Below are 23119 nucleotides of genomic sequence, written 5' to 3' on the forward strand. Positions count from 1 at the left end.
CATGTTTTTTCGCAATTGCAGTAATAAAGTGTGTTCAGTTTAAAATTTAAAGTGACAGTAACGGTTTTATTTTAAAACGTTTTTTGTACTTTATTATCAAGTTTATGCCTGTTTAACATGTCTGAACTACCAGATAGACTGTGTTCTGAATGTGGGGAAGCCAGAATTCCTGTTCATTTAAATAAATGTGATTTATGTGATAATGACAATGATGCCCAAGATGATTCCTCAAGTGAGGGGAGTAAGCATGGTACTGCATCATTCCCTCCTTCGTCTACACGAGTCTTGCCCACTCAGGAGGCCCCTAGTACATCTAGCGCGCCAATACTGCTTACTATGCAACAATTAACGGCTGTAATGGATAATTCTGTCAAAAACATTTTAGCCAAAATGAACCCTTGTCAGCGTAAGCGTGGCTGCTCTGTTTTAGTTACTGAAGAGCATGACGACGCTGATATTAATATCTCTGAAGGGCCCCTAACCCAATCTGAGGGGGCCAGGGAGGTTTTGTCTGAGGGAGAAATTACTGATTCAGGGAACATTTCTCAACAGGCTGAACCTGATGTAATTGCATTTAAATTTAAGTTGGAACATCTCCGCATTCTGCTTAAGGAGGTATTATCCACTCTGGATGATTGTGAAAAGTTGGTCATCCCAGAGAAACTATGTAAAATGGACAAGTTCCTAGAGGTGCCGGAGCTCCCAGAAGCTTTTCCTATACCCAAGCGGGTGGCGGACATTGTTAATAAAGAATGGGAAAGGCCCGGTATTCCTTTCGTCCCTCCCCCCATATTTAAAAAATTGTTTCCTATGGTCGACCCCAGAAAGGACTTATGGCAGACAGTCCCCAAGGTCGAGGGAGCGGTTTCTACTTTAAACAAACGCACCACTATACCCATAGAGGATAGTTGTGCTTTCAAAGATCCTATGGATAAAAAATTAGAAGGTTTGCTTAAAAAGATGTTTGTTCAGCAGGGTTACCTTCTACAACCAATTTCATGCATTGTCCCTGTCACTACAGCCGCATGTTTCTGGTTTGATGAACTGATAAAGGCGCTCGATAGTGATTCTCCTCCTTATGAGGAGATTATGGACAGAATCAATGCTCTCAAATTGGCTAATTCTTTCACCCTAGACGCCACTTTGCAATTGGCTAGGTTAGCGGCTAAGAATTCTGGGTTTGCTATTGTGGCGCGCAGAGCGCTTTGGTTGAAATCTTGGTCGGCTGACGCGTCTTCCAAGAACAAGCTACTAAACATTCCTTTCAAGGGGAAAACGCTGTTTGGCCCTGACTTGAAAGAGATTATCTCGGATATCACTGGGGGTAAGGGCCACGCCCTTCCTCAGGATCGGCCTTTCAAGGCGAAAAATAGACCCAATTTTCGTCCCTTTCGTAAAAACGGACCAGCCCAAAGTGCTACGTCCTCTAAGCAAGAGGGTAATACTTCTCAAGCCAAGCCAGCTTGGAGACCAATGCAAGGCTGGAACAAGGGAAAGCAGGCCAAGAAGCCTGCCACTGCTACCAAGACAGCATGAAATATTGGCCCCCGATCCGGGACCGGATCTGGTGGGGGGCAGACTCTCTCTCTTCGCTCAGGCTTGGGCAAGAGATGTTCTGGATCCTTGGGCGCTAGAAATAGTCTCCCAGGGTTATCTTCTGGAATTCAAGGGACTTCCCCCAAGGGGGAGGTTCCACAGGTCTCAGTTGTCTTCAGACCACATAAAAAGACAGGCGTTCTTACATTGTGTAGAAGACCTGTTAAAAATGGGAGTGATTCATCCTGTTCCACTAAGAGAACAAGGGATGGGGTTCTACTCCAATCTGTTCATAGTTCCCAAAAAAGAGGGAACGTTCAGACCAATCTTAGATCTCAAGATCTTAAACAAGTTTCTCAAGGTTCCATCTTTCAAGATGGAAACCATTCGAACTATTCTTCCTTCCATCCAGGAGGGTCAATTCATGACCACGGTGGATTTAAAGGATGCGTATCTACATATTCCTATCCACAAGGAACATCATCGGTTCCTAAGGTTTGCATTCCTGGACAAACATTACCAGTTCGTGGCGCTTCCTTTCGGATTAGCCACTGCTCCAAGGATTTTCACAAAGGTACTAGGCTCCCTTCTAGCGGTGCTAAGACCAAGGGGCATTGCAGTAGTACCTTACCTGGACGACATTCTGATTCAAGCGTCGTCCCTTCCTCAAGCAAAGGCTCACACGGACATTGTCCTGGCCTTTCTCAGATCTCACGGCTGGAAAGTGAACGTGGAAAAGAGTTCTCTATCCCCGTCAACAAGGGTTCCCTTCTTGGGAACAATTATAGACTCTTTAGAAATGAGGATCTTTCTAACAGAGGCCAGAAAAACAAAACTTCTAGACTCTTGTCGGATACTTCATTCCGTTCCTCTTCCTTCCATAGCTCAGTGCATGGAAGTGATCGGGTTGATGGTAGCGGCGATGGACATAGTTCCTTTTGCGCGCATTCATCTAAGACCATTACAACTGTGCATGCTCAGTCAGTGGAATGGGGACTATACAGACTTGTCTCCGAAGATACAAGTAAATCAGAGGACCAGAGACTCACTCCGTTGGTGGCTGTCCCTGGACAATCTGTCTCAAGGGATGACGTTCCGCAGACCAGAGTGGGTCATTGTCACGACCGACGCCAGTCTGATGGGCTGGGGCGCGGTCTGGGGATCCCTGAAAGCTCAGGGTCTTTGGTCTCGGGAAGAATCTCTTCTACCGATAAATATTCTGGAACTGAGAGCGATATTCAATGCTCTCAAGGCCTGGCCTCGGCTAGCGAGGACCAAGTTCATACGGTTTCAATCAGACAACATGACAACTGTTGCGTACATCAACCATCAGGGGGGAACAAGGAGTTCCCTAGCGATGGAAGAAGTGACCAAAATCATTCTATGGGCGGAGTCTCACTCCTGCCACCTGTCTGCTATCCACATCCCAGGAGTGGAAAATTGGGAAGCGGATTTTCTGAGTCGTCAGACATTGCATCCGGGGGAGTGGGAACTCCATCCGGAAATCTTTGCCCAAGTCACTCACCTGTGGGGCATTCCAGACATGGATCTGATGGCCTCTCGTCAGAACTTCAAAGTTCCTTGCTACGGGGCCAGATCCAGGGATCCCAAGGCGGCTCTAGTGGATGCACTAGTAGCACCTTGGACCTTCAAACTAGCTTATGTGTTCCCGCCATTTCCTCTCATCCCCAGGCTGGTAGCCAGGATCAATCAGGAGAGGGCGTCGGTGATCTTGATAGCTCCTGCGTGGCCACGCAGGACTTGGTATGCAGATCTGGTGAATATGTCATCGGCTCCACCTTGGAAGCTACCTTTGAGACGAGACCTTCTTGTTCAGGGTCCGTTCGAACATCCGAATCTGGTTTCACTCCAGCTGACTGCTTGGAGATTGAACGCTTGATTTTATCGAAGCGAGGATTCTCAGATTCTGTTATCGATACTCTTGTTCAGGCCAGAAAGCCTGTAACTAGAAAGATTTACCACAAAATTTGGAAAAAATATATCTGTTGGTGTGAATCTAAAGGATTCCCTTGGGACAAGGTTAAGATTCCTAGGATTCTATCCTTCCTTCAAGAAGGATTGGAAAAAGGATTATCTGCTAGTTCCCTGAAGGGACAGATTTCTGCCTTGTCGGTATTACTTCACAAAAAGCTGGCAGCTGTGCCAGATGTTCAAGCCTTTGTTCAGGCTCTGGTTCGAATCAAGCCTGTTTACAAACCTTTGACTCCTCCTTGGAGTCTCAATTTAGTTCTTTCAGTTCTTCAGGGGGTTCCGTTTGAACCCTTACATTCCGTTGATATTAAGTTATTATCTTGGAAAGTTTTGTTTTTAGTTGCGATTTCTTCTGCTAGAAGAGTCTCAGAATTATCTGCTCTGCAGTGTTCTCCTCCTTATCTGGTGTTCCATGCAGATAAGGTGGTTTTACGTACTAAACCTGGTTTTCTTCCAAAAGTTGTTTCTAACAAAAACATTAACCAGGAGATTATCGTACCTTCTCTGTGTCCAAAACCAGTTTCAAAGAAGGAACGTTTGTTGCACAATTTGGATGTTGTTCGCGCTCTAAAATTCTATTTAGATGCTACAAAGGATTTTAGACAAACATCTTCCTTGTTTGTTGTTTATTCAGGTAAAAGGAGAGGTCAAAAAGCAACTTCTACCTCTCTCTCTTTTTGGATTAAAAGCATCATCAGATTGGCTTACGAGACTGCCGGACGGCAGCCTCCCGAAAGAATCACAGCTCATTCCACTAGGGCTGTGGCTTCCACATGGGCCTTCAAGAACGAGGCTTCTGTTTATCAGATATGTAGGGCAGCGACTTGGTCTTCACTGCACACTTTTACCAAATTTTACAAGTTTGATACTTTTGCTTCTTCTGAGGCTATTTTTGGGAGAAAGGTTTTGCAAGCCGTGGTGCCTTCCATTTAGGTGACCTGATTTGCTCCCTCCCTTCATCCGTGTCCTAAAGCTTTGGTATTGGTTCCCACAAGTAAGGATGACGCCGTGGACCGGACACACCTATGTTGGAGAAAACAGAATTTATGTTTACCTGATAAATTTCTTTCTCCAACGGTGTGTCCGGTCCACGGCCCGCCCTGGTTTTTTAATCAGGTCTGATAATTTATTTTCTTTAACTACAGTCACCACGGTACCATATGGTTTCTCCTATGCAAATATTCCTCCTTAACGTCGGTCGAATGACTGGGGTAGGCGGAGCCTAGGAGGGATCATGTGACCAGCTTTGCTGGGCTCTTTGCCATTTCCTGTTGGGGAAGAGAATATCCCACAAGTAAGGATGACGCCGTGGACCGGACACACCGTTGGAGAAAGAAATTTATCAGGTAAACATAAATTCTGTTTTATGGAGATACAAATCCCTTTCGCAAACATATAATTCAATATAATAGGTTCATTGATGACCTTATAATAGTTTGGGAGGCAGATGAAACAATAACTGATAAATTCATTCAATATCTAAATAATAATAAAATGGGATTAAGTTTCACTAAAGAATGGAATAAAACAGAGATAAACTTTTTGGACATTACACTGTATGGGAATTCTCAATCAAAATGTGTAAACACAGCACTTTACCGTAAACCCATAGCTGGTAATGCATTGCTTTATGCTACCAGTGGACATCCAAAACATGTCTTTAAAGGCATTATTAAAGGCCAGATGATGAGAGTGAAGCGTAATTGTTCACTTAATAATGACTACATTAAAGAGAGTGAAGAGTTGTCTCATAGACTAATTGCTAGAGGTTACTGTAAAAATGAGGTTATAAAGATTAAAAAAGAAGTTGACCAATATAGCAGAGAGGTTTTACGCTCCCCTAAAAAGAAGGACAAAATAGATGATAGACCTGCATTCGTCACCAAGTATTCGAATCAATACAATGATATATGTAATATCGTAAAGAAATATCTCCCAATTTTATACGGGGATGAAATATTAAAAGAAGTAATTGGTGACGGATGTAAATTTGTCTATAAGAAAAATGATACACTTGCTAATTCACTCTCACCTAGTGTCCTAAAGAATACACAGATACAAACCAATGAGAGTTCCTGGTTAAGACACAATGACAGCTATAGATGTGGTAGCGCCCGCTGTAAAGCATGCGACTATCATAATGTCACTAGCACAGTTAGATCCTACACAACAGGAGAAACCTTTCAGATACATGGCTGTCACAATTGTAGCTCAAATTATGTGGTATATTTAGCAGAATGCAATTTATGCAGGGGTCAATACGTGGGACTCACTACACGTGATGTAAGGACACGTATTAGAGAACATCTGGGAGACATCAGAAATAAAGTCCCCTGTTCTGAGTTGAGTCGACATTTTATTGAGGTTCATAACCAGTCAGTCCACTCCTTTAGTTGGAATGTAATAGAAGCAATTAAAACTCCATCCAGAGGAGGAGATAGATCGCAAATACTGGGTAGACAGGAAGTCTATTGGATCTTTAGACTAAAAACACAAATTCCAAATGGTTTTAACTCAGAATTCGATTTAGTTAACTTTTGGGAATAGTTGTCTAAACTATATGATAAAATTTTATGTAGTTCGTACATTCATTTAGATCAATAGTTTGAGAAAGAAAGTTCTTAATAATATCCAGTTTGTATACCTGCATATCTACATATGCTATATGGTTACCTGTGTCACTGATTACAGCCTAGGGTTTGTTTGGCCTAAACCTCAAGATTAAATAGTGCTTCAATTAGACATAATAAATTATGAACCTTTTAAAAGCACATATAAATATGTATGCTAAGAATTAAACAGATTAACTTGTGTCCTAGTTTTAAAATCCCTAAATATTGTTAAAAGCTTTCCCTATAGAGAGAAGAGAGAGCGTGCATTTGGGGTTGTGTTTCTCGTTTTTCTTATATATGTACATTCGCAATGGCATAGGTTCATTCATTTTTAAGCCTTTTTAAGCCTATTTCTTGAGCCTAGATTCATTAAAGTGCATTTGCTTTAAAGAGAATATCAATAAGTTAAATAATGATACAACACAATGTGCATTCGATTAACTATATGTATAACACATTAAGGTTTAATACATCATTATATATCCTCTTAAAATGTAAACGTTTGTTGATTATATGAGAGAAGAATATATTTATGTATACCTATATGTAATGTATTTATTGACACATATGAATAGAAAAAGAGAAATTGCATCTTAGATATTCTGAGCAGTTCACCATAGACAGCAGTTTTCCACATTGCTAGATAGGGTTAAGTATTCAGCTGATTTGGGTTAACATGTAATTTGATACTTATTTAAGCCTCTGTAAAACATATACTAGACATGGTCTATGATTATGGCAAGAGCTAGCCGAAACGCATTAGACCGTTCTATGCTTTTACATCTCTATTTTTTCATGTTTTAACCTTGTTCCAATAAAATTTGATTTTTTATATATCTACAACTGGGACTTTGCCATATTTTTTCGTGATACTTTCCCTGAGATTAGAGGATCTCTCTTTATTAAGCCCCAGACCATATCGGCATACAGAGGAGCATTGGCCTATTCAGAGGCATTGAATGGATACAGACCGGTGAGAGTGTGGAGGAATTTCTGACGTCACATCCGATCGGTAAGTCCCGCACACGCTTGCAGTTGAACCAGAGTTGGAGAGAGAGTGATGGTCGCGCTTTCTAGCGTGGCTACCCTCTCGTCTACACAGAGTTGAGCCTACCCGAGAGAAGCAGAAGACTTCCGCCTTCACGGAAAGGTAAAGAAGGGTTATGGTAAATGCTGGTGTGCGGGTGAAGTGTTTGATGAGACCGCCGTGTCAAGTGTTTGCTATATTGCTATGCTGCACTAATCTCACCTGTGTTTTGAATATATATCCTGGAATACACCATTTTGATGCTTAAAAAGTATTTTACCCACTTGGTAGCATTATACTAACTTTGCTTTAATTTAATAATTTTTATTGTTTTGGATAATTTCGTTTGTTATTTTTTGTAATGGTAAGTTTTTATATTTTTTGTAATTTTAGTGTTTTTTATTTTTTGTAATGTTAGGTTTTAGTGTAAGGCAGCATAGGTTTTATTTCACAGGTAAGTTTGTATTTATTTTAACTAGGTAGTTAGTAAATAGTTAATAACTATTTACTAACTAGTCTACCTAGTTAAAATAAATACAAACTTACCTATGAAATAAAAATAAAACCTAAGCTAGCTACAATATAACTATTAGTTATATTGTAGCTAGCTTAGGTTTTATTTCACAAGTAAGTATGTATTTAGTTTTAAATATGTATTTTAATTATGTTAAAGTTAGGGGGTGTTAGATTTAGGGTTAGGTTTAGGGTTAGGTTTAGGGTTACAGTTAGGTTTAGGTGTTAATATAGTTTAATTTCGGTTGTTACGATGTGGGGGGCTGGCGATTTATGGGTTAATAGGTTTATTTAGTGGTAGTGATAAGGGAGGCCAGAGGTTTAGGGGTTAATAACTTTATTTAGTGGCAGCGATGTCGGGGAGTGGCGGAAGAGGGGTTAATAAATTGTATTAGTGGCGGCGATGTCAGGAGCGGCGAATTAGGGGTCAATAGCTGTAACTAGTGTTTGCGATGCGGGAGGGCCTTGGTTTAGAGGTTAATAGTTAGTTTATGGGTGTTAGTGTACTTTGTAACAGTTTAGTTATGAGTTTTATGTGACAGTTTTGTTGCGTAAAACTCATAACTACTGCTCTCAGATGGCGGTACGGATATAGGCTGGAATGCAAGCTTTTTAGCCTCACCGCACAATTCTATAAAAAAACATAATTTTTTCAAGTGAGGGACTGACGTTACGTTACAGGCTAAAAGAATTGCGGTATAGCTATACTGACAAGACTCGCAATGGCTGCGTTGCTGTTTTAATGCTGAAATTACCATTTGTTCAGCGTTAAAACACAAACGCAAAACTTGTAATCTACCTGTATGTGAGGAAAATAGGAATCCTGTGAGAGCTCATTATTGCATTTTAGAAATGGGTAATAATCGAGAACTAAGCCAAGGGCAGAATACTATGAAATGGCGAAATCGAGGGCTGGTTAGAGTTCACCAATTGCGAGGAGACACCAATTTTTTCTTTTGACAAATTAAGGAATAAATTCTCTCTAGATGCAAATCATTGGTTCTCTTATTTACAGGGGAAACAATATTGTATCAAATTGCATAAGCTATATGGCACACAGTGGAAGTGGACTATACTGGCGCCTGTTATTTAGGCATTTACCAATGGTCAATTCTCCATATCCATATCCCTCCTACTAAGATTTTGCTGATGGTTTATATAACTCCACTTAGTAGGTCTAAATGGAGAAATAATTCAGAAGGGATTTATTGTTCTAAGTGTAAATAGTCTTCATTGTTTTTGGTTATGCCCCAAAATACAGCAATTCTGGAAAAGGATTAAAGGGACAGTCAACACCAGAATTGTTGTCGTCTAAAAATAAAGATAATCCCTTTATTACCCTTTCCCCAGTTTTGCACAACCAACAATGTTATAGAAATACACTTTTTACCTCTGTGATTACCTTGTATCTATGCTTCTCAAACTGCCCCCTTATTTAAGTTATTTTGACAGACTTGCATTTTAGCCAATCAGTGCTCACTCCAGGGTAACTTCACGTGCATGAGCTCAATGTTATCTATATGAAAGACATGAACTAATGCCCTCTAGTGGTCAAAATGCAAGGTCTTCAAGGTCTAAGAAATTAGCATATGAACCTCCTATGTTTAGCTTTCAACTAAGAATACCAAGAGAAAAAAACAAAATTAGTGATAAAAGTAAATTGGAAAGTTGTTTAAAATTACATTCCCTATTTAAATCATGAAAGTTTTTTTGGACTTGACTGGATTAATAGGATTTGTAACATTGACATAATTTTATCTTCTGAACATATAATTTTCTTATTCGTAAATCATAAATTTAATCAGTTGCAAAATTTCATAAATATTATTATTATTCTGGGAAGAAACTTAATTTTAAAACACTGGAAATCTGATAAGGCACCTTCGTTTGTATCCTTTAAATATGTGATTCAGAGACAATACCAGATTGAGCAACATGACATCTGGTTTAAATTTCAACACAATGTAGAATTATTTTTAAAAAAAATGGTAATTTTGGATCCTAAATTTATTGTATTAAAATCAGTCAATAGGATTTAAGCAGCTCTCATTCTATTGGCTAATTCGAATTATCTAATAGAATGAGAGCTGCTTAAATCCTATTGGCTGATTTGAACAGCGAATAGGATTTTAGCAGCCCTAATTCCTATTGGCTGATTCAAATTTTTCAGCCAATAGGAATGCAAGGGATGCCATCTTGAATCGCGTCCCTTGCATTGAAGATTCAGTGTACGGCGGCGACCGTATGAAGAGGATGCTCCGTGCCGGATGTCTTCAGGATGGACCCGCTCAGGGCCGGGTGGATGAAGATCTTCCTGGATAAAGACTTCTTGCCGCAAGGATGAGGACTTCGCCAGCTGGATGAAGATCCTTCAAGCGGGACTTCAACAACTGTAAGTGGATCATCGGGGGTTAGTGTTAGGTTTTTTAAAGGTTTTTAGGGGGTGGTTTTTTTTTTTAGCTTAGGGTCTGGGCAGTAAAAGAGCTAAATGCCCTTTTAAGGGCAATACCCATACAAATGCCTTTTTCAGGGCAATGCGTAGCTTAGGTTTTTTAGATTTTTTTTTTATTTTGTGGATTTGGTGGGGTGGGGGTTTGTAATGTTAATGGGTCTTTGTAATTTGTTTTCACTAAAAGAGCTGTTATCTTTAGGGCAATTCCCTACAAAAGGCCCCTTTAAGGGCCATTGGTAGTTCATTCTAGAAAAAAAAAAAAAAAATTTGGGGGTGTTTTTTTTATGGGTATAAGAATAGGAATATTTTTTTTTATTTTTGATAATTTGTTTGTTATTTTTTGTAATTTATTTTTTTAGCGGGTGTTTTTTTTGTAGAAAAAGAGCTGTTTAACTTAGGGCAATGCCCTACAAAAGACCCTTTTAAGGGCCCCTGGTAGTTTGGGGGGTGGGGGTGTGTATTATTTTTTTTGTAGCAAAAGAGCTGTTTAACTTAGGGGAATGCCCTACAAAAGGCCCTTTTAAGGGCCCTTGGTTGTTTATTCTAGAGTAGGGTTTTTTAATTTGGGGTGTTTTTTTTAAGGGTATTAGAATAGGATTAATCTTTATTTTTGTGGATAATTTTGTTGTTGTTTTTTTGTAATGATGTTTTTTTATTTTTTGTAATGGTAGGTTTTAGTTTAAGGCAGGTTAGGTTTTATTTCACAGGTAAGTTTGTATTTATTTTAACTAGGTAGTTAGTAAATAGTTAATAACTATTTACTAACTAGTTTACCTAGTTAAAATAAATACAAACTTATCTGTGAAATAAAATTAAAACCTAAGATAGCTATAATGTAACTATTAGTTATATTGTAGCTAGCTTAGGTTTTATTTCACAGGTAAGTATGTATTTAGTTTTAAATAGGAATTATTTAGTTAATAATTGTAAATTTAATTTAGATCTAATTTAATTATGTTAAAGTTAGGGGGGTTAGGGTTAGGGGTTAATATAGTTTAATTTAGCTTGTTGCGATGTGGGGGGCTGGCGGTTTAGGGGTTAATAGGTTTATTTAGTTAATAATTTTAAATTTAATTTAGCTATATTTTTATTATGTTAAAGTTAGGGGGTGTTAGGCTTAGGTTTAGGGTTACGTGTTAATAAATGTAGTATAGTGGCAGTGATATCGGGAGTGGCAGATTAGGGGTTAATAATTTTATTTAGGTAGCGACGATATTGGGAGTGGCAGATTAGGCGTTAATAACTGTAGGCAGGCGTCAGCGATGTTGGGGGCAGCAGATTAGGGGTGTTTAGACGTAGGGTTTATGTTAGGGTGTTAGGTATAAACAGTATTTTTATTTCCCCATAGACATCAATGGGGTTGCGTTACGGAACTTTTGTTTCCGCAATCGCAGGTGTTAGTTGTTTTTTTTGCTGGCTCTCCCCATTGATGTCTATGGGGAAATCGTGCATGAGCACGTCTCAGCAGCGCTCTGATTGTGTGCGGTATGGAGCTCAACACAACCATATCGCACGCAAAAGGCGTATGTTTGAAAACTTGTAATGGCAGCGCTATAGGAAATAAATAACGTAACTTTTGTTGTGTTCCTTAATTTCTCTATATCGCTCATATCATCAAACTTGTAATCTAGGTGAGTCTCTTTAAAGTGGGGAATGAATACTCAGGATATTTTGAGGTAAAATATCTTCCTTTTTTAAATAGAGATGTTAAGGTGATATTTTCTAGTCAGCTTTTTACAGCTATGCTGCATCATTTTCAAGTGCTTCAACATGTGGGTATCATGTATCTTTACTATGGGGGTGCACAGTCAAATTCAGGTTGGATAATGCTTGAGCATTAAGCTAATGGTACTCTAAGCCGATAGTTTTCAAGTAGTGGAGTTCTCTACGTAGTTCTGTGCTATGCTATTAATATTAATGGTTTACATCAAGAAGCTATTTTACAGCATCACTTTCTCACCACTTGTAATACAAGCACATTTATATTGCTCCCTAGGTTATTCAGCAAAAGCACAGAACACTCTAAACAAGGTTGGCAGCGTTATGATGTACTGATTAAAATTTGTAACATTACATTTGTAATACCGGATTGTGTGTCATTCTTAGCGCAAGACCAAGTGCAAGATAACACACTATCGACTGCGCTCCCCTTGTAATCTCGGCCTTAAAGGGACATGAAAGCCAAAACATTTATTTCATGATTCAGATAGAGCATACAATTTTTAACAACGTTCCGATTTACTTTTATTATTTAATTTGCTTTGTTTTCTTGGTACCCTTTGTTAAAAATCATACCTAGATAGGTTTAGGAGCTTGGAGATAGATGCTGATTGGTGGCTGCACGTATCTGCCTCTTGATATTGGCTTAATGATTGTGTTCATCTAGCTCTCAGTAGTGCTGCTCCTTCAATAAAGGACACCAAGATAATGAAACTAAATTGTTAATAGAAATAAATTGGAAAGTTGCTTTAAAAATTATGCTTTATCTGAGTCATGAAAGAAAAATTTGGGGTTTCATGTCCCTTTAATTTTGATTTTAAAGAAACATAAAAGTGCAAAGAACAAAATGCTCTAATGTGTTAGATTATTTTATTATTGCAGATAAAAACGCATAATTCAGCTGCAGAGTTACTGGGACACAGCTGAACACAGTGAGCCAGTGACATGAAGCATATGTGCAGCCACCAATCAGCAGCTAGCTCCTAGTAGAGCATTGCTGCTCCTAAGACTATCTAGGTATGCTTTTCAACAAAGGTTACACAAAAATGAGGTACATTTTAAAATAGAAGTAAACTGAAAAGTCTCTTAAAATTGCATGCAAGGTTAACAAGATTAAATAATCCAAAACGTACAGTACATGCTCTAATTATCACAACATATCATTTAAGCATTACCAACGCAGCAAGTCTTTGTGTTTAACCCCCACAAAGGGTTAACTGCTGGTACCCAAGAGGACACAGCTAATGTGCCAATCAGCAGTGGCAGTCACAAAGCTAGGTCATGTGACTGCCACTGCTGAATGACTCAACAGCCATGTGATTTGCATATACAGGTTCAGCTACAAAATCTATATACTTTTTGTATTAAAGCATATTGGAGCCTGACATCCTTTGCTGGCATTCTGGGAATGTTCTAAACCTCACACAAGTGCAGGTCATGTAGCATAGCATACTTACATAACTTCTCTCAATCTAGTGTTCTGCTGAAATTCTGTGATCAGAGGCTCCACATCATAATGGCCAATGTTGCAATTCACAAATCTGCATAAAATAAATGAATTACTAATAACAATTATTAGTTATGTTTAGTATATATAATTTATTTTCTCTCACTCAACATACATAAAAATGTCTAAGTAATAACATTAAGTGGTCCACATGCTCATGTATACATGCTATAGAACCAGTCACAGGACCCTGTGGCAACCAATAAGGAATAAGCTGGTTATCTCCCATGATATCTCTATAAATAACATTCAAACGGTCATAAATGTGAAAAAAGAAAGGCCTATTTTAATTATTTACTACATTTTCAGAATGCAAAAATGAAGATTTTTATTGATAATGAAATACTGATTTTTAGCATGCAGGTTGTAATTAACAGAAATGAACATTAATCAGCCTCTGAAATGTATGTGACAGTGGTGGTACCAGAAGTTTTCACATACACGTAACAAAGAGTACTCATTAAACAAAGCAAATACTGTACCTAGGTTTGTGGGGGAGAATTAGAAGTGGAAAACAGTGAGAATGAAACTTTAAAGATACAGACTACTCCAGAATTGTATTGTTTATAAAGATAGATAATCCCTTTATTACCCATTCCCTAGTTTTACATAACCAACACGGTTATATTAATATACTTTTTACCTCTGTGATTACCTTGTACCTAAGCCTCTGCAGATTGTCCTCTTATTTTAGTTATTTGACAGACTTCCATTTTAGCCAATCAGTGCTGACTCATTGTTATCTATATGGCACACATGAACTAACACTTTCTAGCTGTGAAAAACTGTCAAAATGCACTAGATAAGGGGTGGCCTTCAAGGGCTTATAACGAGCCTACCTAGATTTAGCTTTCAACAAAGAATATTAAGAGAACAAATGGGAATGTTGTTTAAAATTACATACCCTATCTGAATCATGAAGCTTTAATTTTGACTAGACTGTCCCTTTAAATAAGTACCTAAAAAACATATAATATTTCAGCTACTGCCATTACTATACTTTACATTAAAGGGACATGAAACCCACATTTTGTTTTTCTCATGATTCAGACAGATCATACAATTTTAACATTTTTCAATGTGCAATATTAGAATACACTAGCACATTAGAGCACGTTATTATTCCTGTATGAGTGGTGTTTACATTTAAGGAAATTCAAGAAATTAACAGCCAAATAAAAGCAGCTAAGAGCTCAGTTTCTGCACCACTGAACATTAGGCAACAGGATCCAGGAAGACACATTCTTGTGTATAACATAAGATTAGAAGAATACGTATGGTGCAAAAACTATTTCATCGCAGGAAGGATGTTAAAACCCACAACATTTATATTTTTATAATTTACAGGTAAACCTGCTTTATTTATGTACTAAATTGATATTTCATACGGAAATGATGAGGTCTTTAAAGGGACAGTTTACTCAAAAAATTTCTCCCCTTTAATTAGTTCCCAATGATCCACTTTACTTGCTGGAGTGTATTAAATTGTTTACAAGCATTTCCATTACCCTTATATTGGTATTTTAAATAGTTTATTTAGTCTGTGGTATCCCCAAACCATCTGAAAGTTTTTGGCCTCAAGTCCAAGCTGTGTTAACACAGTCAGTAGAAGAAATTACATTTCCATCGGTTTATAGAAGAGATAAGGTAATAAAATGCCAATTTTCCATTGTTCTCTACAAGTATTGGTGACTGGTTTATGGACAGATATCAGATAAAGAAGCAAGTATATGTACACAATGTGATAAAGTAATGAGATCTGATTATACCTACAAGCTCAACCCATTTTATTAGGTTGTGGCTTCAAAACACAAAATCAGCTAATTCATATACACAAATAAGCCTTAAAAAAGAAAATCTCATACATTTTATACTCTGCAGCTGGTAAAAATGTAATTGGAAACACATTAAAGGAAAAACAATTTTATAGTATACTGTACTCTGTTTAATATATTTTGACAAATAACATATAACAAATCTAACAGAAAGTGAAAACGGAAAAAACATGAAGCAACGAAATGTGATTTTGGGAGATTAAAGGAACATGAAAGTGCAACATGAGTGAAAGTGCAAAAAGAAAATGCCACATGTGTTAAAGCTTTGTTAATATTACGCTATTGCTTGTATATACTATGTGCTTAACCCAGTGGTGTAGCATGGGTTGTCAGCACCCAGGGCAAGGCAAGTATTGCGCCCCCTAACCCATTAGCACTGAATGAGTCTCCTCCACCTGTACAGTGATGCATTTGTGAGTGCGCACGGTAGCGCATAGGGTTGCCACCTTTTGCCCAGAAGATTCCTGGACACCTTTTAAAAGGGGGTGGAGAGGGTGTTTCTCGGGGTGTGGCTTAGGACGTGGCTTCTTGCGGCCTCAAATTAAACATGAAATCAATATATATATACACACACACAATATATATGTATATATAATATAAATTATATATATATATATATATATATATATATATATATACAGGTATACCTCACTTTACAGCGCTTCACTTTACAGCGATTCGCTAATACAGCGCTTTGTGGAGCTGAAGTTCAACCTCCAAGGATTTTGAAACGGTGCTGTAATCTTTGTTCTATTGCAAGAAAAGTGACTGGCACCATTTTGTTATTAGCAGTTCACTTTGTTTACAGCATTACAGGGCAATCTGTGTCTCAGTTTTATAGTCTGGCAAATTTTACTACAGTAATTGTGAATATTTTACAGGTACAGTATTTATTGAATACTAATTGAATACTTGCTGTGCTAGTCTTAAACTAAACTTAGCACTATTGCACCCCAAATATATACTAGTTCAAACATGTTTTTAAACACACTGGCAAGTGAAAAAAGCTAAAACTGCCTTGTTTCACTTTAAGGCGGTTTTCACTTTACAGCGGGGCTCTGGCCCCTAACCCGCTGTATGAGCGGGGTATACCTGTACACACACAATATATATATATATATATTTATTTATTTATTTATAAAATATTTTACCAGGAAGGATACATTGATATTTCTCTCGTTTTCAAGTATGTCCTGGGACCACAAAAGTACAGTATATATATAATATATATATTTTTTTTTATGGAGCAGGCAGGCGATCATTTCTCAAAGCAGGTAATACAGAGGAAACAGTTTTTTTATAAAACAAATTTTTTAAAAATATTTTACCTAGAAAAAACCGCAGATCATATCATTAGGAAGAAGTTGAACAGTACCCAAACAGCAGGGTCACGGCCTGGCCATCTCTGTCGGACTCATCGCACTAGCAGCTCGCAGCAGCACAGCACCCGCACACCACCAAGATCACATGACTGGGTGGGACTTGGGTCCGTGGGGAGGCGAGCTGAGAGGGGACTGGTTGGACCATCGACCATGGTCCATGACATCATCATGATGCACTTCAGGCTGCAGCCAGGGCCCCCTCCTCACTTCACTTGATGATAAGTGTGACTGACTCTCTTCAACCCCCCTAATTATTAATACCGGGGCAGGGGGCAACCCTAGATGCGCACCTTATGAATTGGCAGGCGGTTCCCTCACAAGCAACCCCCATGGCCCTGCTGCCTGAGATTTTTATAACGAATGAAATTCCTTAGGGGCACAAATTTCTTTTGACATTTTGCGCCCCTAAGAATTATGCACCTGGGGCAACCGCCCCTGTGGCCCCCCATGCTACGCCAATGGCTTAACCCCTGCAAAACTGTGTAGAGGGGTAGGAAATTATGTCTAGCCAGGGAGCTACTGATGTCCCTATCAGAGATGGTTTATAGTACCCAAGATCTAGAATGTAATGACAGACCTACATTTTGTAACTAGTGGAATATTTCAATATTCAATGAGTAAAGAAGGAACCCAGCGGTACTACCATCCGCCATTGACGTATAGCTTTGTGAGTAATGGGGAGTGAAAATCTAACAAACTTTTCTTATTCAGATAAAAAGTATAATTGTGAAAAAAGAAAATTTCCAGCTGACTTCTTTTATTTATTTCTCTTAGTATCATTTGTTGACACTTAGTCTCTTCCAATGAGCACATACTGATGTGGGCTCAGGAGCATGCACGTGTCTTCAGCAATGTTATACATACTGCTTACAGTATTATACACGTGCACCAAACTCCTAAGTCTACCTCATGAAAAAGAGAAAAGCTTTAAGTTCTAAAACCAACTTTGCCTAATTGTGCCTAGATTACAAGCGGAGGTCTATGAATATTGCAGGACCGAGCTAAGATTAGCAAGCAATCTGGTATTATGGTTTAGTGGGGCCAACATCTCTTTAGCGCACCTTATACTTTCAATGGATAGCGCAGCCACACTAAAGATTGCGCAAATGACACGTTGTGAGTAATGTGTTGTGCTCAAGCATAACACATAACAAAACTACAAAATTTAGCATGACTTGAAACTTGAAGTAAAGTGTAAGGGCTACAATAAAAGTATAGCAAAGCACATGTGACTGCTATTGAAAAGCTTTGGAAATCAATGCACTAATTAAAATAGCCAGTAGGTGAAGCTGTCCGCTTGTTTTGCAGCAAAGTTATGCATAGAATAGGTGCAGATCCAATATTATCTAACATGCTAATAATGCAGAGAACTGATTGCAGAAAAATGCAAGTAAAAAAATGTTTTTGTTCATTAAACTTAGTTTGATGATAATGCAGTCTGTTGTGTAATTATTTTATTAGGTGATGTTTAGCAAATGCTTTTGTTCATTAAACTTAGTTTGATGATGATACAATCTATATTATTAGGTTTATAATGCTGTTTAGCATTTAAAGTCTTCATTTCAAACCTTTAAAAATAATGTATTAGGTGTTACTTATGACAATTTTGAGAGGGGCCTGGAACCTAACTCCCTCACTTCCCATTGACTTAAAATATAATTGACCATATAAACTGGGTTTCAATTTACAACGGTTTCGATTTACAACCATTTCTCCTGGAACCTAACCCTGGCATAAACTGAGGGCTACCTGTATATATATATATATATATATATATATATATATATATATATATATATATATATATATATATATATATATATATATAAGAAGAGAGAAGCGCTCTACCAGGAAATATCAGTCTGATTCCGCCAAAGTCAGTCCAGCCCCGAAATACCAGGCGATTCTCCTCTGAACAAGGAACATGACAACCTCAGGCGATCGTTTCGGCATCATCAGTGAGGAAGACCTCCCTAGGGTCATATTCATTTGCATACGAAGAGAGAATCGCTCTACCAGGAATGAACAACAGCTCATCAGCTAGTTCTATGGCGATTTACCACCCAGGAGCATCCTCTTTTAGACCAGTGTGCTTTTTACAGAGGTAAACGTTGCTGTAGTATATCAGTCTGATCCCATCAAGTAATGTCAGTCCAGCCTTGAAAGACCAGGCAATTATCCTCTGAACAAGGAACATGACAACCCCAGATGATCGTTTCGGCCTCCTATGGGCCTCGTCAGTGAGGTGCAGCCACATTCCTCTAAGCACACTGGGCAAGGAGTCCATGTCTGGTGACCTCCCTAGGGTCATATTAATTTGCATATGAAGAGAGAAGCGCTCTACCAGGAACAAACAACAACTCATCAGCTAGTTCTATGGCGATTTAACACCCAGGAGCAGCCTCTTTTAGACCAGTGTGCTTTTCACAGAGGAAAATTTTCCTGTAGTATATCAGTCTGATCCTGCCAAGTAAAGTCAGTCCAGCCCCGAAATACCAGACAATTCTCCTCTGAACAAGGAACATGACAACCCCAGATGATCGATTTGTCCTCCTATGGGCCTCATCAGTGATGTGCAGCCGCATTCCTCTAAGCACACTGAGCAAGGAGTCCATGACTGATTTCCCCCATCACCCATAGGGAGACATCCCTAGGGTCATATTAATTTGCATACGAAGAGAGACTCGCTCTACCAGGAATGAACAACAGCTCATCAGCTAGTAGTAGATCAGACTGATATGCTACAGGAAAGGTTTTCCTCTGTGAAAAGCGCACTGGTTTAAAAACAGAATTTATGCTTACCTGATAAATTACTTTCTCTTGTGATGTATTGAGTCCACGGATTCATCCTTTACTTGTGGGATATTCTCCTTCCCAGCAGGAAGTGGCAAAGAGAGCACACAGCAGAGCTGTCCATATAGCTCCCCCTCCAGCTCCACCCCCCAGTCATTCGACCGAAGGTTAGGAAGAAAAAGGAGAAACTATAGGGTGCAGTGGTGACTGTAGTTTAAACAAAAAAGCTACCTGACTTAATAGCCAGGGCGGGCCGTGGACTCGATACATCACAAGAGAAAGTAATTTATCAGGTAAGCATAAATTCTGTTTTCTCTTGTAAGATGTATCGAGTCCACGGATTCATCCTTAACTTGTGGAATACCAATACCAAAGCTTTAGGACACGGATGAAGGGAGGGAACAAGACAGGTACCTTAAACGGAAGGCACCACTGCTTGTAAAACCTTTCTCCCAAAAATAGCCTCCGAAGAAGCAAAAGTATCGAATTTGTAAAATTTGGAAAAAGTATGCAGCGAAGACCAAGTTGCTGCCTTACAAATCTGTTCAACAGAAGCCTCATTTTTAAAAGCCCATGTGGAAGCCACTGCTCTGGTAGAATGAGCAGTAATTGTTTCGAGAGGCTGCTGGCCAGCAGTCACATAGGCCAAACGGATGATGCTTTTCAGCCAAAAGGAAAGAGAGGTAGCAGTCGCCTTCTGACCTCTCCTCTTACCAGAATAGATAACAAACAATGAAGGTGTTTGTCTGAAATCCTTAGTTGCTTGTAAATAGAACTTTAAAGCACGAACCACATCAAGATTGTGTAACAGACGTTCCTTCTTCGAAGAAGGATTAGGACACAGAGAAGGAACAACAATTTCCTGGTTACTATTCTTATTAGACACAACCTTAGGAAGAAAACCGGGCTTGGTACGCAAAACTACCTTATCTGCATGGAAAACCAGGTAAGGTGAATCACACTGTAAAGCAGATAACTCTGAAACTCCTCGAGCAGAAGAGATAGCTACCAAAAACAAAACTTTCCAATATAAAAGCTTAATATCTATGGAATGTAAAGGTTCAAACGGAACCCCTTGCAGAACTGAAAGTACTAAATTCAGACTCCATGGCAGAGCCACAGGTCTATAAACAGGCTTGATTCTGACTAAAGCCTGACTAAACGCTTGAACGTCTGGTACCTCTGCCAGACGTTTGTGTAAAAGAATAGACAAAGCAGATATCTGTCCTTTTAAGGAACTAGCTGATAATCCTTTCTCCAATCCTTCTTGGAGAAAGGACAATATCCTGGGAATCCTAATCTTACTCCATGAGTAACCCTTGGATTCACACCAAAAAATATATTTTCGCCAAATCTTATGGTAGATTTTCCTGGTGACAGGCTTTCTAGCCTGAATCAGGGTATCAATAACCGACTCAGAGAAACCACGCTTTGATAGAATTAGGCGTTCAATCTCCAAGCAGTCAGACGCAGAGAAATTAGATTTGGATGCTTGAAAGGACCTTGTATTAGAAGGTCCTGCCTCGTTGGAATTGTCCATGGTGGGACAGATGACATGTCCACTAGGTCTGCATACCAGGTCCTGCGTGGCCACGCAGGCGCTATCAGAATCACCGAAGCCCTCTCCTGCTTGATTCTGGCAACCAGACGAGGGAGGAGAGGAAACGGTGGAAAAACATAGGCCAGATTGAAGGACCAAGGTGCTGCTAGAGCATCTATCAGCACCGCCTGGGGATCCCGGGACCTGGACCCGTAAAGACGAAGTTTGGTGTTCTGACGACTTAGAAAATCCGCCTCCCAGTTGTCTACTCCTGGGATGTGAATTGCTGAGAGATGGCAGGAGTGATCCTCCGCCCACCTGATTATTTTGGTTACTTCCGTCATTGCTAGGGAACTCCTTGTTCCTCCTTGATGATTGACGTAAGCTACAGTCGTAATGTTGTCCGACTGAAATCTGATGAATTTGGCCGCGGCTAGCTGAGGCCATGCTTGAAGCGCGTTGAATATCTCCCTCAGTTCCAGAATGTTTATAGGGAGAAGAGCTTCTTCCCGAGACCATAAGCCCTGAGCTTTCAGGGAGTCCCAGACTGCACCCCAGCCCAACAGACTGGCGTCGGTCGTTACGATGATCCACTCTGGTCTACGGAAACACATTCCCTGAGACAGGTGATCCTGAGACAACCACCAGAGAAGAGAATCTCTGGTCCCCTGGTCCAGCTGTATTTGAGGAGACAAATCTGCATAATCCCCATTCCACTGTTTGAGCATGCATAGTTGCAGTGGTCTGAGGTGTATCCGTGCAAAAGGGACTATGTCCATTGCCGCTACCATTAATCCAATTGTCTCCATGCACTGAGCTACGCACTGAGCTACAGATGGCCGAGGAATGGAATGAAGGGCTCGGCAAGAGTTTTAACTTTCTGACCTCCGTCAGAAATATTTTCATTTCTACCGAGTCTATAAGAGTTCCTAGGAAGGAAACTCTTGTGAGGGGGGAGAGAGAACTATTTTTGATGTTCACTTTCCACCCGTGAGACCTCAGAAAGGCCAATACAATTTCCGTGTGAGACTTGGCTCTTTGGAAAGTCGACGCCTGAATTAAGATGTCATCTAGATAAGGCGCCACTGCTATGCCCCGCGGTCTTAGAACCACCAGGAGGGACCCTAGCACCTTTGTGAAAATTCTGGGAGCAGTGGCCAACCCGAAAGGAAGAGCCACAAACTGGTAATGCTTGTCCAGAAAGGCGAACCTGAGAAACTGGTGATGATTTTTGTGGATAGGAATGTGCAGATACGCATCCTTTAAATCCACGGTGGTCATATATTGACCCTCCTGGATCATTGGTAAGATTGTCCGAATGGTCTCCATCTTGAATGATGGGACTCTGAGGAATTTGTTTAGAATTTTGAGATCCAGGATTGGTCTGAAAGTTCCTTCTTTCTTGGGAACCACAAACAGGTTTGAGTAAAAACCCAGCCCTTGTTCCGCAATTGGAACTGGGTGGATCACTCCCATTGTATGTAGGTCTTCTACACAGCGTAAGAACGCCTCTTTCTTTGTCTGGTCTGTAGACAGACGAGAAATGTGGAACCTTCCCCTTGTAGGGGAGTCCTTGAATTCTAGAAGATATCCCTGGGATACAATCTCTAAGGCCCAGGGATCGAGTACATCTCTTGCCCAGGCCTGAGCGAAGAGAGAGAGTCTGCCCCCTACTAGATCCGGTCCCGGATCTGGGGCTACCCCTTCATGCTGTCTTGGAGGCAGCTGCAGGCTTCTTGGCCTGTTTACCCTTGTTCCAGCCCTGGTAAGGTTTCCAGGCTGACCTGGGTTGGGAAGCGTTACCCTCTTGCTTTGCAGCAGGGGAGGATGAAGCGAGACCGCTCCTGAAATTCCGAAAGGAACAAAAATTATTTTGTTTGTTCTTTGTCTTGAAGGACTTGTCCTGAGGGAGAGCATGGCCTTTTCCCCCAGTGATTTCTGAAATAATCTCTTTCAATTCAGGCCCGAAGAGGGTCTTTCCTTTGAAAGGGATGTTCAAGAGTTTGGATTTTGACGACACATCGGCCGACCAGGACTTTAGCCATAGCGCCATGTGCGCTAAAATGGCGAAACCTGAATTCTTTGCCGCTAACTTAGCTAGTTGAAAAGCGGCATCTGTGATAAAAGAATTAGCCAGCTTAAGAGCCTTAATTCTGTCCATAATGTCCTCATATGAGGTCTCCGTCTGGAGCGCATCTTCCAGCGCCTCGA

General features: G+C 39.8%; 1 protein-coding gene across 1 annotated transcript in view; it reads right to left on the minus strand.

Moving 5' to 3' along the window:
- Positions 1–23119, minus strand: part of LOC128664100 (protein NLRC5) — a 429645-nt gene that overhangs the window by 146605 nt on the left and 259921 nt on the right. The window contains exon 25 of the mRNA XM_053718792.1: positions 13309–13392. Within this exon, the coding sequence (XP_053574767.1) occupies positions 13309–13392 (84 nt within the window). The remainder of the gene's footprint in view (positions 1–13308; positions 13393–23119) is intronic.

Source organism: Bombina bombina, chromosome 1 (genome assembly GCF_027579735.1).
Source record: "Bombina bombina isolate aBomBom1 chromosome 1, aBomBom1.pri, whole genome shotgun sequence".
NCBI lineage: Eukaryota > Metazoa > Chordata > Amphibia > Anura > Bombinatoridae > Bombina > Bombina bombina.